The 15,946-nt window shown below is 42.3% G+C and overlaps 1 protein-coding gene across 1 annotated transcript in view; it reads left to right on the top strand.

The window, feature by feature from the left end:
• Positions 1 to 221: 221 nt before the first annotated feature.
• znf423 (zinc finger protein 423) overlaps positions 222 to 15,946 on the top strand; it is a gene marked incomplete at its 5' end in the record, with an annotated part of 246,441 nt that continues 230,716 nt past the window's right edge. Inside the window, one exon of the mRNA XM_080737309.1 lies at positions 222 to 261. Coding sequence (XP_080593435.1) covers positions 222 to 261 — 40 coding nt within the window. The remainder of the gene's footprint in view (positions 262 to 15,946) is intronic.

Below are 15,946 nucleotides of genomic sequence, written 5' to 3'. Positions count from 1 at the left end.
GAAGTGTTACTTCTGCTCCTGTGATTTTTGTTGTTGTTGCTGGACTATCTATCGGCTCTCGCTACACAGCGACTCAAGTTGCCGCATTGCAACAGGCGAAGAAGTGGAGGAAAAAAATAAAAATAACAAACCCGGTGTGTCCATCTGTATGGTTCGCTGAAGGCAAGCACACCAACAGGAACAGAACGAGCAGATAAACACAACGGTTCGAGACCAGAGAGATGTCGAGACGAAAACAAGCCAAACCGCGCTCCGTCAAAGGTAAGAAGAGAGATGGTTGTCCTTTTACTAAACTCACCACCACGCTACCGACTGGGGATAGAAACACCACCAATAAGACTGCGTGGAGCATTGCTTCTCAAACTTTTTCATGTCAGGGACCCCCAAATTGACACTTATTAGCCCGCGGACCCCCCTTTTGAAAAGATATGCCAAGGACCCCCATAAGAAGATTTTTTTAGGGTTCTAGCAGTGATTCCAAACCATTTTAATTCCAAGGACCCCCAGTCTGACATGCATTAGGCTACGCGGACCCCATCATGCCGCATTTAATGGCATTTCCATCTCTGAGACCCCAATTTATAATGTAAAATCAATGTTAATTTAACTCTTGAGAGTTAAGGGTTCATTTGGTTCCCAACTATCATTTAGCTGGGGACCCCCTGGCTGGAACTCCCCCAAGGACCCCTGGGGGTCCCCGGCCGGACCCCACTTTGGGAACCAATGGCGTGGAGCACTCCAGCGCCTTGAATGACATTTTCAAACACTGTATTATCAATCCATCAGTTTCAATTGTAATTAAACGCAACCGAGGGGAAACAAATCTATTCGTCCTCGCGTAACAATTAGTTTACTCGTTTAATTTTACTGTCTACTGGTCTACTAATTGTTTGCAATTAGTCAGCAGGTGTTGTGCTTTTTTCCTTTAATGACTTTCATTCCCCCAAGTTGTTGTTGTTGCCATCATGTTCATTTGGCTAATGATGCCATGTGATGGGACATTATTCTTGTGTTCTGATGAATTGAAGTTGTCATACATAAAGTGATCCTGCACTAGTGTGTCATTTCTGATGCTCATGGGGTGGGGTTTTGTATTGCACACTTATTTATAGGCCTATTTGTCTAATTCTAAGCTTATTTTAAATTTGGAAGCTCCTTTTTAAAGTCAATATTACACACTTGGGGGGGTATGCATATATGTCATATCATCATTTTATTATTTTCTTCTCCCCAAAAAAAAAAGTATTATCATGACAATAAGAGTGAGTTTTTCTCTCTGCTCTGACTTATGGCAGTGGTTCTCACTGGACCCCTAGGGGGGTCCCCAAATATCCCCAAATTATTTTGGGGGTCCCCAGATGATTAACTTAATGTGCAACATTGTTTTTTCTCTCAACAGTAAACAAACCAACATAAAGTTTAAGTGTATAGACTATAGAGGTTATCTGCACATTTCTAAAGTGACAATTTAAGGACTTTATAATACCTCTTGGCCAACATTGGCCAAATTGTCAAATATTAGAGGCAGAAATTGTGAAAATAGCCGATCTACATGCTCACAACGCCTCGCACGTGTAGATCTGCTATTTTCACAATAGAACCGTGTCATACAAAATGTAATTCCTCAACTCTTAGAGCTCGTCAGGGTGGGGTGGGGGGGGGGGGGGGGGGTCCCCATTTAAAATATGATTATTTTGGGGGTCGCGGCCTGAAAAGGTTGAGAACCACCGCTTTATAGCACAAGGTGGTATCCATTACATTGTATGGCTGAATGGGCATCATGCATGTTGGCATGTGGCGGCCCCTGGCCCCCACGTTTCCTTTATGGGACCCAGATGGGCAACGAGGCTGGCTGACCACCATGTGGTCCTGAGAGAGTGACCATCATCGCATCCCCTCCCCCAGTTGTTCCACAATGTTAGGCCTCTTACCCCTCCAGTATGTGGTAATTCTTTTACCTGCGAGAATAGTTGAATGAATACTGTGATTTTGAAAAATCCTCAGTGTTAACTTATCCATTAGTAACCCTGAGAGAATGACCAAATGGACTCGTAACTATTATAGGATGATTATTATTTTTTTTGTTGTTGACCATGTCAAGGTCAAGGTGATTTGTAATCACATTCTCTGTAGGGCAAAAGTCAACAAACAAGAAAGAATTGTTAGTGTGCCATTATTTTGCGCAATCTATTTGTAGTAGTGGACGTGTCAGTGACTCTGTGGTCTCTAGATGCCAATAAATCGCGGCGTTGGAAATTTCTCGGGTTGAGCAAAACAATTTATGTACCGGTATATTTGATTTGATTTAGATTTTACTTTGAAAAAACTTGCAACAAATTATATATATATTTAAAAAAAAAAAGAATACTATCTTCCGCTTGATATTTTACCTGACATGAAAAGATGTGTCATCGAGAAGTGACAATTTGAGCAACATTAAACAACATAATATTAGTTATAACAAGTACTAATCAATGTGCCTTCTCTTATTTCTTTGGATTTCTTGAGCTTTTTATTTGACACACATTTGGTAAAGTGTCGAGAGACAGGAAGCTGGGGAGTGACATGATGCAAACGGTCTGTCCGGCGTGGAATGGAACCAGGGACTCACTGTCAGGAATTAGAGCCCGTATGGTCTGCGTCTTAACCATTTGGCTATCATGGTTGACCATTCAGAACGGGTACACATTATAGTGTATCATTATTTTATGCTTTAACTCTTGGAAAAATAGCAGATATACAAGCTCACAGCGCGGCACCGAGTGCCGCGCTGCGAGCTTGTAGATCTGCTATTTTTTGAAAAATCATGAAAATTAGAATTTTGACCCGATTCTATAAGTGTCTTTTGAATCCTTCTAAGGTTTCTTTTGAAAAAAACCTATGTTTTCTATGTCAGCAATCTGTGTCAGTGGTGCTCAAACCTTTTCAAGTGAAGGACCCCCAAAATGATATTTATTTGGTCATGGACCCCCATCTCAAAATATCTAGTTCCAGGGACCCCCCCCAGAAGCAAAATTTGAGTTACAAACGTTCGCTTTAAAAAAATACATATATTCAAAGATTTGCACACATTTTCACGACTTTTTCAAAAATAGCAGATCTACAAGCTCGCAGCGCGGCACTCGGTGCCGCGCTGTGAGCTTGTATATCTGCTATTTTTAACTGGTTAAAGCATTCAATAATTCTATAGGCCTAGTGTCCTGGAGATGAGGCTAGTAGCGCCGCTGGCTAAAGCACATGCAATGTCATGTTTGACACATACAATATAATTTCCTCTGTCTCCCGTCTTCCCTCTGACTCTGAGTCTACACAGACCACTGGCATAATATCTAGAAATGCCTTTTGATGATTTGATATACAGTAGTACTGTATGTCCCCAAAGTATCGAAGCATCACATCATTTCATTGTTGATAGCCTACAAAGCAAAATATTCTGTGTTGATAGTCGTTACTTTTAACAGATGACTTCTTATAATTGGCTCTGAAATGCAGAGAATGTAAGGTTTTTCTCATGTAATTTCTGTCTCTGTCTGAGACCTATTTAGAACGGGTACACATTATTGTGTATCATTATTTTATGCCTTTAACTATTGAAAAATAGCAGATATACAAGCTCACAGTGCCGCGCTGCGAGCTTGTAGATCTGCTATTTTTGAAAAATCGTGAAAATTCGAATTTTGACCCGATTCTATAAGTGTCTTTTGAATCCTTCTAAGAATTTTTGAAAAACCTATGTTTCTATGTCAGCAATCTGGCTATAGCCATCGTCAAAGAAAAGATGACTTCTTATAATTGGCTCTGAAATGCAGAGAATGTAAGGTTTTCTCCTGTACTTTCTGTCTCTGGCTGTATTGGTGGTTTTACTCGGCAGTACACTGCTAGCCTAGTAGTCTCCTCCTGGTATCACAGGGCTCCACAAACGCTGGCCAGGTGGCCCAACGGTATGTTTGAGACCCCCCTCTGCCCCCCTCTACGCCAGTTGATAAAGCCTTTAACTGGCCTGGTGTGTTCTGTTCGGTTTCCACAAGACCATTTTGTCTCTTTATTCTGTGCCAGTGGTTCTCAAAGTGGGTCCGTGGACCCCCAGGGGTCCAGAGGAGTTCCAAACAAAATGGGCGACAGTTTTTAAACACTTCAGCCCGATTTGTTTTCTTCTGGTTATTTGACAATAGCTAATCTACAAGCTAATAAACGAGACTTTGTTGTGAGCTTGTAGATCTGCTATTTTTTGAATAGCAGATCTGGGAGACCCTGGCAAAAAATGTTTTCAAATGGGGGTCCGTGGCCAAATACGTAATTGATTTGAAGGTCCTTGACAACTCAGTTCTGTTCTATTGATTTCAGGTAAACATAAAGAAATATTCTCTGCGGCAATATAAGCAGTGTAAATATAAGGATACAGTAGTGAAAGAAATGATGAGAATGTAACATTAATGCGCTGCGTGATATGCTGTGCATCGGCTTGGGAGAGGACTGCAGTGTGTTGGGTGTAGCTTACAGTTACAATGAATGCAGTATAGTTAGGGCTGTCACGATATGACATTTTACATGACGATTAATTAAATTAATTAATTAATTAAAGGTGAGGTACCCTAGACTGCTGTTTTTAACCCATTTAGGCCTAACATTTGTGGATGCTTTAACCTGTGAAAAATAGCAGATCTACAAGCTCACAGCGCAGCACCGAGTGCCGCGCTGCGAGCTTGTAGATCTGCTATTTTTGAAAAAGTTGTGAAAATGTGTGCAAATCTTTGAATATTATGTATTTTCAAAGCGAACGTTTGTAACTCAAATTTTGCTTCTGGGTGGTCCCTGGAACTAGATATTTTGAGATGGGGGTCCGTGGCCAAATAAATATCATTTTGGGGGTCCTTCACATGAAAAGGTTTGAGAACCACTGACATGGTAGTCTCTCAAGAACAGACTAACTGAGCTCCAGTTGAGTGAAAAGGACCTTTTCTTTGACGATGGCTGGCCAGATTGCTGACATAGAAACATGGGTTTTTCAAAAAATCTTAGAAGGATTCAAAAGACACTTATAGAATCGGGTCAAAATTCAAATTTTCATGATTTTTCAAAAATAGCAGATCTACAAGCTCGCAGCACGGCGCTGTGAGCTTGTATATCTGCTATTTTTCAATAGTTAAATCATAAAATAATGATACACAAAATGTGTTCCCGTTCTAAATGGGTTAAATCCTATAATTGGAATGGATGGAGAACAAGACAATCTCTGTATAAATTAGTATTGAAAATAATTATTTCAGTGCCAGTATGGCTTTAATGGCAGGGCTAGTAAATTTGGAAAGTTACCGTCCCAGAGAGTTGGTGGACATAGCAGATCTACAGATCTACAAGCTCACAACGTGTCGCGTAGATCAGCTATTTCCACTGTCAATGTTATTTTTTAAGTATAAAGTTGTCAAATATGTCAGTCATTTCTTTGTATATTTAGGTTACGTGTCATATCTGCAATGTGCAACTTCAAAGCCTACAAACAGAAATGTAATTGTCAACGACAAAAACACAATTAAATCGTTAATCGCAATTATTTGAGTGACAATTAATTGTCATGTAAAATGTCACAATCGTGACAGCTCTACGAGTAAGCAAGCTTAGAAATAATTACTAATAATCAGGGACACACAAAAGGCATCCCCCCCCCAATATATGGACGGCCCCCTCCCACGAAGTTGAATTGATGATCTCCAGAAGCGCTTGAACATAAGATGGAAGACAGTCAATGATGTTAACACAAAAAATATGGTTGTGTTTTATATGATAAGCTCACATTATACATCACACACCATATGCACTCCTGTAGCTTTCACCAGCGAAATAAAATAAATGAAATGCCCACCCCCCATCGATTATATTAATAAAATATGTGTATTTATTTATTGTAATTGATAAAAATCAGTTGGGTTTGATGAACTGTTCCAGCCCTAATGTCAAACTAGCAGCTATATGGATCCAAGAATCTCGTGTGTGTGTGTGTGTGTGTGTGTGTGTGTGTGTGTGTACACACGCGCGCGCGTATTTGTTTGTGCGTGCAAATGTGTCTTTTTGTTTGTAAGATATATGTATTTTGTGTTTGTTTTTGCACGCATCATGTGCATCCATTCCCTGTGTGTATGTTTGTGTATGTGTGTGTGTGTGTGTGTGTGTGTGTGTGTGTGTGTGTGTGTGTGTGTGTGTGTGTGCCACTGCTGTGCCAGCCAGGCAGCATGGTCCCAGCAGCCAGGATAACCAGAGCTTAGCTTTAGTCGGGCAACCAAGTGAAGCAGAGCGGAGAAAAACTGATCCGTAGTGAGCTACTAGTGTGTGTGTTTGTGTTTTGTGGAGGTTTATGGTGTAGAGCAAAAGTGGTTATAGCCCCAGCTAATGTTAGACTAGCTTGTGCAGCACACACTTGCACACTGCGGTGCTCGTACATGTGTATGGGTGTGTAAAGGTGCGTGTCGCTATCTCCTCTCCACACCTTGTCCCAACCACTGACAGTTTGGCAAAAACTCTGCGTTGGGGAAAGAGGGAGCGAGGGACGGAGGAGGAGAGGAGACCTGGAGACGGAGAGAGGGACAAGGAGAGAGGGCCAAAGGGGAGACGACGACGGGGTGGAGGAGAAAAGAGGGGTCATGGCAACAGAACGGCCACACGGCAGGGCCAACGGGCTAGAGGGGAGAAACACATGAAGGGAAAGGATCAGGGGCGTCACAAGGGGTAGGAAAGTGGGACTGAGTTACTAGGGCCCAAGGTGGAGCGGCCTTAATAACTTTAGCTATTGAAAAATAGCAGATATACAAGCTCACAGCGCGGCACCGAGTGCCGCGCTGCGAGCTTGTAGATCTGCTATTTTTGAAATGTCGTGAAAATGTGTGCAAATATTTGAATATGTATTTTTTGTGCTTCCGGGGGGGGGGGGGGGGGGGGGGGGGGGGGTCCCTGGATCTAAATATTTTGAGATGGGGGGTCCGTGGCCAAATTCATATCATTTTGGGGGTCCTTCATGAAAAAGTTTGAGCATCACTGACATGGAAACATGGGTTTCTTTCTTGCACACATTTTCCACAATTTTTCAAAAATAGCAGATCTGCAAGCTCGCAGCGCGGCACTCGGTGCCGCGCTGTGAGCTTGTATGTCTGCTGTTTTTCAATAGTTAACATTCACGGGGGCCCACACAGTGAATCCTTGTACCCAGGGCCCAGAATTTGGTGTGACGCCCCTGGAAAGGATGAAGGGACAGTGTGAGGAGAGGGGAGAGCAGGAGGGCAGTGCAAGGTGGGGTTCACCGGGGGGATTATCTGTGTTTTCATGTTCTCCTGTCTTTCACCTGCTCACCCAGCTCTGACTGGGCTGGCTGGCTCTGTGGCAAACCAGGCGTGCCAGCGCAACAGCAAAAACAGCACGGAATCCCAACTCGCCCATCTCATGTTTTTTTTTGTAGATTTGAATAAAAGCCTTGAATAGGCTTCAGCGTGTACTATAGAGGAGGACATGTAGGCCTCTCTTGTTCCGCAAACTTCACAGATTAACCATATGAACCCCTAAGGTCCCTCCCTATTCTACATTCTAGGCATGTGGTAATAGGGGAACGTTTGTCGAAAAATTGCAAAAAAATAACAGATCTACAAGCTCAAGTTTGTAAATCAACCAAAAGAGACTGGTTGTAGACTAGAGCAGTGGTTCTCAACCTGTGGGTCGGGACCCCCAGGGGGGTCCCCAAATTATTTTGGGGGTTCCCCAGATGATTAACTTAATGTGCAACATTGTTTTCTCACTCAACAGTAAAAAAAAAAACGACATAAGGTTTAAGTGTATAGAGGGTATCTGCACATTTAGTTTAAGGACTTTTTAATACATCTAAAATGACAAATTGTCAAATATTAGAGGCAGAAATTGTGAAACTAGCCGATCTACATGCTCACGGCGTTGTGATCATGTAGATCGGCTATTTTCACTATAGAACCGTGTTATACAAAATGTAATGCCTCAACTCATAGTGCTCGTCAGGATGCCCATGTCCCCAGTTAAAATATGATTATTTTGGAGTGTCGCGGCCTGAAAAGGTTGAGAACCACTAGACTAGAGGAAAAAAAGGAAGGGACCCCAAGTTATAGAACCGCGGCCCTGGGGGACCCCGGTCAGCTGAAGTATTATATTAGGGTTTAAGTGGTTGACCTTTGATCAAATTGTATGCCGTATAAACGTTGTGCGAATCACTCCTCGCTCCCTCTTTCGGGCCATCGCTTGTCGGTTCCCGTGTTTGAGCGGATGAGCCTTTACAACAATTAGGCCTCCGGTGGGGGGACGTGACTAATTGCAGTCGGTTAATTGAACTCTGGCTAATGGTACTATGATGGGCTGTGTAACCAGCTGAGGGGGGCGAGAGAGAGAGAGAGGGAGGGAGGGAGGAGGAGCGGGTTGTGAGGGAGAGAGAAAAGAGCGAGTGAGGGCAGCTCTTCTCTTATCAAAATATTATTTCTGAGGATTAATCCCTTTTTAATGTGTGTCTTTAGCGAGGCGGCGAAGCTCTACTCCGTTCGCTTAAACAGCCAGTCTGCACGTCCTATCTCTCTCTCTCTCTCTCTCTCTCTCATTCTCTCCGCTCTCGCGGCCCCTTGTGTCTCTCATGCATTATGTAGCGATGATTATTACTTAATTACACATTAATAAATCCGCTTCATTTGCAGGACATTAAGCGGGAGTTGAGCGCACATGACAGGGGGGGGGGGAGGGAGACGGAGCAGAGGGAGGGGAGAGAAGGAACGCTACTTCTTTCTATAATTGTATTTGGTTTTGCTTATTAGAGTGTGGTTTACAGTCAATAGAGCCAAATGAGCCCCTTTGACCTGAAGCAAGGGGGAAGGACGGGTTTGGGACAGAAGGAGCGTTGAACTGGGATCTTCCTGGTTAATGCCAGGGTTCCCACGGTCATGAAATTCCTGGAAATATTTTGAAATTAGAAAAATATTTTTCCAGTACTGGAAAAGGTTCCTGGAAGGTCCTGGAAAAAACTAAATTAACTATGCATTGTATTTGGTTATTGATTTTGTTAATACCTCTGAAATGACAAATTAACATTGGCCAAATTGTCAAATATTAGAGGCAGAAATTGTGAAAATCTCTACAGATCTACAAACGCGAGGCGTTGTGAGCATGTACTGTAGATCGGCTATTTTCACAATAAAACTGTGTTATACAAAATTCCTCAACTCTCTTCAAATATGATTATTTCGGGGGTCACGGCCTGAAAAGGTTGAGAACCACTGGCATACACTGCTTGTCTTTGGGCATTGCACATAGGAGTACGCGACTCGTTATTGAGCTGAATTATTGTTATATAGTCCTGGAAATCGGGTTAGATATTCTGGAAAAGTTTTGGTAAAGATGTGTGGGAACCCTGTTAATGGCATAATTTAAACTTTCTCTTTCTCTCTCTCTATCCCTCTCTTGCTTGTTTCACACTGCCTTCCATTAGTGCGTTGGTTCTCAACCTGTGGGTCGGGGACGGGACGTCCCCAAATTATTTTGGGGGGTCCCCAGATGATTAACTTAATCGATAATCGTTAGAAAGAAAGTCATTTTGTGGGTGAACTACTCCTTTAAAAGTGTGACGGTTACTGTACCCTTTGTGTAAAAGCTAATTAAAGTCTGTAATAATTTGTTTCAGATTTGATATACGCTGCATCTGATCTTAGCATGTCATATATGACCCATCTAGGTGTCTAGGCCCATGGTGTGTGGCTCAGGAACCCTCTTTAAGCTCTCAAATGAATTGTGTGACCAGGGACGTGCTGGCCATTGGGAAAAGCGGAACAACTCCCGAACGGCCGGTTCATTCCCGGCCGGTCCAGGCCGGCCATTAGGAAAAAAATAAAAATAAAATGTCTGCCTTCGTTCCAAGTAAATCGTCACTGTCGGGCAGAATCGTCACTGTCGGGCAGAAACCTCGTATCTCCAAGTTTCAAATTTATACATTCTTTCGGTGAGCAAAGCCCTGCTTCATCATACAAGGCCGTTGCACAAAAGTAGTGAAAACAGCAGATCTACAAGCACACGAGGCGTTGTGTGCTTGTAGATCTGCTGTTAAAATGATAAATACAAAACAAACGGTTTTGGACATAAAAGGTTTCCACCCGACAACGACGAAATATAACAAAAAAAAAAGAAAAAATGAGGGCCTCTCCAACTCTTTTTCCCGGGCTGAATCAGGGGCCCAGCACGTCCCTGTGTGTGACATTTGAATGAATCTCAGTGGATTTTTCCCAGGTTTATTAGTTATTTTCTCTGCAGCGTTACCGAGGACAACATGCTTAACTAATGAAATACAAAAGAACTGAAGGCAACTGGAGGCAGTATATTAATCTGAAAAAATGTTACTTTAACACCAAGGTGGGTGTTGTGATAAATACAGTATATGTTTTAGGGAGTGATTTATTCTTTGTTTGTTTTTATATCGATGCTCTGGGCAAATTCCAAACTTGGTATTTCCATGGGTTTTTAGACAGAATGGAAGCAGGGTAATATTAATTATTAAAATAATAATTTTGTTACTGAAAAGAATCACGGTTTCTTACATCTTGTGTACGGGTACATGAGAGTACACATATTTTGTTCTGGTTTCCTCAGACATTGGTAGCAGCAATAATACCTTTCATACAAAAGCGGCATTCAAGTAAATTTCCCCCTACACCAGTAGAAAAAACAACCGCAATCAAACTGGATTTGTACATAGGGCACTAAGGGCAGTGATAAATCGAGCCAGACTAGTATAACGTTCAGGCCCATATATTGGCTATTATTGTCCTTTTTTGATGTCATCGATATCAGCAATTATGCAGCTTTTTTCAACAATAGCAGATCTACAAGCTCACAACGGATCACGTTGCAATGGGTTTTGAGCATGTAGATGGGCTATTTTTGAAAATGTTAAATGTTTAAGTTGTTAAATTAAATGATATACTATTAGTATAGGGTTCAAATCACGCAAATCAGTACACAGTATCTCTATAGCCATAGCCAAGACAAGACAAGTCAGATCTTTCCGATATTTCATATTCCATCCTAATTGGCTAACATTGGCTTCCAAAGTTTGCAGGATTGGATTGGTCCATTTTGAACAAAATGACTTAAATCATGAATGCTGCTTGTGATTACAGAGAAATACATTCCCACAAGGTCAAGGAACAAATGCCACCCTGTTCACATTGGCCTGTTATAGCGCCACCAGCCCTCTATAGGTGAAAGAAATCAGATGATACCCGATACCAACACCCTGTTTTAGCTTGGTATGAGACGATGTTTTATAACCGTATCCATAATGACGACTCCCTCGTGTGCACATCTGTGTGTGTGTGTGTGTGTGTGTGTGTGTGTGTGTGTGTGTGTGTGTGTGTGTGTGTGTGTGTGTGTGTGTGTGTGTGTGTGTGTGTGTGTGTGTGTGTGTGTGTGTGTGTGTGAGAGAGATATGTATCCACATCTGTATAGTAGAACAGTTAATCCATACTATCTCTGCTCTCTTTCTCTCTCCCTCACTCCCTATCTCTCTCTCTCTCTCTCTCTCTCTCTCTCTCTCTCTCTCTCTCTCTCTCCTGGCTCCTTCTCTCTCCTTTCTGTCTCACTCCTCCTCGTCTGGCTTTACCATTAGAATAGTTTTATTGTCACCCTTTGGCAGAGCACAGGAACTTTCACTGGGCGACCGGTTCTTATAAAACTCACAGAGTGACCTACCATAGCACTCTGGGAATGCAGCGAGAGAGATTGGGCCTCATTCACTAAAAAGCTGGGGTCCATGCATATTTTGTATGTATGCACATTTCCATAACTTTAGGCTACACGTTCACTCAGTGTTTCATCAATCTTTTTTTGCCCCTGAATTTTGGTGGATGTACACTCAAACTCAGGTCTGCTCGGAAGCAGACCCAGGCCTCAAACCTTTTGTATATCGTTGTTGTCGGGTGGAAACCTGTCCAAAACCGTGTGTTTATCATTTTGCGAGCTTGTAGATCTGCTATTTTTAAAAAAGTTGTGAAAATGTGTGCAAAGCGAACGTTTGTAACTCAAATTTTCTTCTGGGTGGTCCCTGGAACTAAATCATTCTGGGGGTCCTTCACATGAAAAGGTTTGAGAACCACTGACTTAGTAGTCTCTCAAGAACAGACGAACTGAGCTCCAGTTAAGTGAAAAGGACCTTTTCTTTGACGATGGCTGGGGTTACCTCCCTCCACTCCGACATGTCTCCTTTCCGACACTAACCCTATCTCTAACCCTAACCCTAAACTTAACCCCTATGGGAGTGTCGCCACTCCGACAATAAGAAGTCAATTTCGGAGTGGCGACATGTCGGAATGGAGAGAGACTCCCGATGGCTGGCCAGATTGCTGACATAGAAACAAAGGTTTTAAAAAAAATCTTAGAAGGATTCAAAAGACACTTATAGAATCTGGTCAAAATTCTAATTTTCACAATTCTTCAAAAATAGCAGATCTACAAGCTTGCAGCGCGGCACAGGTGCCGCGCTGTGAGCTTGTATATCTGCTATTTTTCAATAGTTAAAGCATAAAATAATGATACGCAATAATGTGTACCCATTTTAAATGGGATAATTTATAATATATTGATCACGTGAACTCCACACAATAGCCTAATAAGTCTTTCCATCTGATGAGTATACAGTATGGATTAAATCTAGCTGTGTCCAGACAAGATCCATTCCCCATTCCGACGTAGGACAGTGATATGATCATCCAAAAGACGAATTTCCCCTCAGTAATCAACTAGAAGCAGTGCTCTTCCGAGCACAGGTCTCCACCAGGCCACACAAATCGGCCTGTTATAGCGCCACCATGAGGCTGATTTAAAAAATGTGGGGCAGAGGTTCTGAATTAGCATCCAGGGAGTGTGTGTGCTCAGTTTGGCAGCGATCGGGCCAACGGCGCCGGAGATTAGCTGGTAACAACCAGGCCACACAAATCGGCCTGTTATAGCGCCACCATGAGGCTGATTTGAAAAATGTGGGGCAGAGGTTCTAGATTGGCATCCAGGGAGTGTGTGTGCTCAGTTTGGCAGCGATCGGGCCAACGGTGACTGAGATTAGCTGTTCACAAACTGCGAGGACGCACGGACGGACGCACGGACGCACGGACGCACGGACGGACGGACGGACGGACGGACGGAGGGGAAAACATACTCTCCCTCAGCCTTCGGCTGGTGGAGACAATAAGGCTCTGGTCCATAATCTACCGGTTGGCAGCATTCCAGCATGCATAATCTTTTTACCTCAGTAAAGGTGAGTAATGTTCAGTAGAAAAAGCTTATATAATATCCTTTCCACGTTTTATTAGCCTATTATTTGGTAGTGGGGTTAAACTTGTAAACTTCTTGTTCTCTTTACACATGAGAGCATATGCTTTATTATTACGGTTCAGCTGGTCCATTGTGCAATAGAGGGACTCGATTCCAGACAGAACAACGCAGAAGTTGAACCACTTCAGCACGGTGAAGGTGGTTTCACGTTGGGTGACCATAAAGTCAGTTTGAAGTTGCATATTTACTGTTAAATGCATTTCCTTTTTTTGGTATTAAATGGGGCGTTGAACAATGCAAATCGTCTACTCGTGAACATGTTTCTCAAATATGAACATTCATCATGCCATACACCTGTGATACACACAAATCAAGGCTGTACAATACCTTTCATGAAAGTCAGATTGTGCTTAAAGAATATACAAACCACTTTACAAATACCATTTACACACAATTTACACACAATTTACGAATAGCTTAGTGAATGATGCCCACTGGCTCTTTATTTATGTGGGCACATCTAAGCATTTGTTCAGAGAAATTAGTCGCCTATCGTGTTGCCATTTTATACAATGGGGTCCCAAACCTGCGTTGTGGAAGGCAAAAAAAAAGAGAAGGTAATTTACTTGCAACTCTATGTTTGGAAACCATTGTTTTATTCAATTGTAAATGGTGTCTTCCTCACATTACCACAATCAGTATGCATAGAGCCTCACTGACTTAGCCCTGTATGAAAGCTTCTATTGGCTTTGCATTAAGGTTTGCTGAACCATTAAATGGCTTCTCTGTGAGCTTTGTTAGACATTTCTTTGACTCCTCGGCAGGGGGTGGATTTGTGCTTTTGGTAGCTGTTTGTTTTATTTTTATTGAAACAAAACAAGCTAATGTAATTGGCGATTGGGGAAGCTCAATGGTACTATTCTTTAAGTATAATGGGGCATTTTTTGGACTGTGCTCAATTAGAAACACTTAACTGCATTCTTGAAAACTCTACAACAGAATAGAATTGAGTAGAATTGGAGGCTTTTCTTTTCCTTGCCTGAGAACAATCAGACAGCACATAAAACAAGATATCTTGAAAACCTACTGGCTGAATTGCCATGGAACTTGTTGTGTACACCACCATGCCAGAACTCTAACTGTTTGATAGACTCTACCATTCCTCCAGCACCACTTTCAGGCCAAACTATCAGCTTTGCACACCAGATCATAATCTAATCAATTAAATTCAAAGGAGCTTGAATTCAAAGGAGCTCACCATGATTTTTTAGATCTGCTATTTTCACTACTACTACATTTTTATTTCCTAATCTATGTAATTTCATGTGTTCATGAAATTCTTAAAAAATGAATTTATGATCTTTTAATTATAATTGATTTCTATACAGTATATATTTTTAAGATCTTTTGAAATAATTCAAAACCAAATGTAGAAAACAAAAAATAAAGGGATATTTACTCACGACCCATGAAAATGGGCCCCCGACCCACTCTTTGGGAACCACTGTTGCAGGCTAACCCCAGCAGGGTTTTACTATAACCCTGTTTTGGCTTGTTGGGTGTTTCTGTGTGGTCCCTGAGAGTCATCACATCCCCATCCTTTACTGGTAACCCAACCTAGCAGCGGTGTTGCCACCTAAGCCTGGGGAAAACCCCCAGGGACAACCTCCATATAGAATAATGTATTCTGTGACACAAGATTTAGTGTTGTGAACTGATGTCAAATCCAGGTATAGAAGCAGTCCTTCACTGGAAAATATACAAATGCAAATGTCGGTGTATGTGTGGATGTATGCTGCGCACGCGTGTGTGCGTGGGCAAGAGTGGTGGACGGGAGTGCTTCATCATGTGGTAGGCATTTTTTGTCACACGCTCATTCAGAAGCTTATGCATACTGTGTGTGTGTGTGTGTGTGTGTGTGTGTGTGTGTGTGTGTGTGTGTGTGTGTGTGTGTGTGTGTGTGTGTGTGTGTGTGTGTGTGTGTGTGTGTGTGTGTGTGTGTGTGTGTGTGTGTGTGTGTGAACCCATCCATATTCGGGATGGGACGATATGAAAATGTCATATCACGATTATTGTGACAAAAAAAAATCGCAATTTACGTTATTATCGCCAAAAAATTGCGACGCGTTGTGAGCTTGTAGATCGGCTATTTATTGGCAAAGACATTTGATAGAGAGTGAAAAAAATCAAGTACGTATATTATAAGTATGTTTTACCAATTATAGAGGGTTTAAAATGGTACCGGATATGCAGCTCGGCAAATAAAAGGTTGATCCCAGTGCATGACGGAGGACGATATCACGATAAATTAAATCTCCACGCTACTTTTATCGTGAGTGTTTTTATATCACGATAAACGATAAATATCGCGTATCGTTCCATCCCTAATCCATATACCCAGGCAGGGTGAGCTCCACCAGAAAGATGTGTGTGTGTGCCAGCGACAACTCCTTATCAGCGGCTGTGTGTGTGTGTGTGTGTGTGAGTGTGTGTGAGTGTGAGTGTGAGTGTGAGTGTGTGTGTGAGTGTGTGTGTGAGTGAGAATTTGTGTGAACCGGGCATCATGGGCCCGGAGCCGGACTGTGCCACTGTAGCAGCTTAGCTAGCCTGGTTTATCAGCTAGAAGCTCACTGGACCTTAA

Source organism: Nannobrachium achirus, assembly GCF_963921795.1.
Source record: "Nannobrachium achirus genome assembly, chromosome: 11".
Taxonomy (NCBI): Eukaryota; Metazoa; Chordata; class Actinopteri; order Myctophiformes; family Myctophidae; genus Nannobrachium; species Nannobrachium achirus.
Note: the sequence above shows the minus strand (reverse complement) of the source record. Positions and strands in the feature narration are given on the sequence as shown.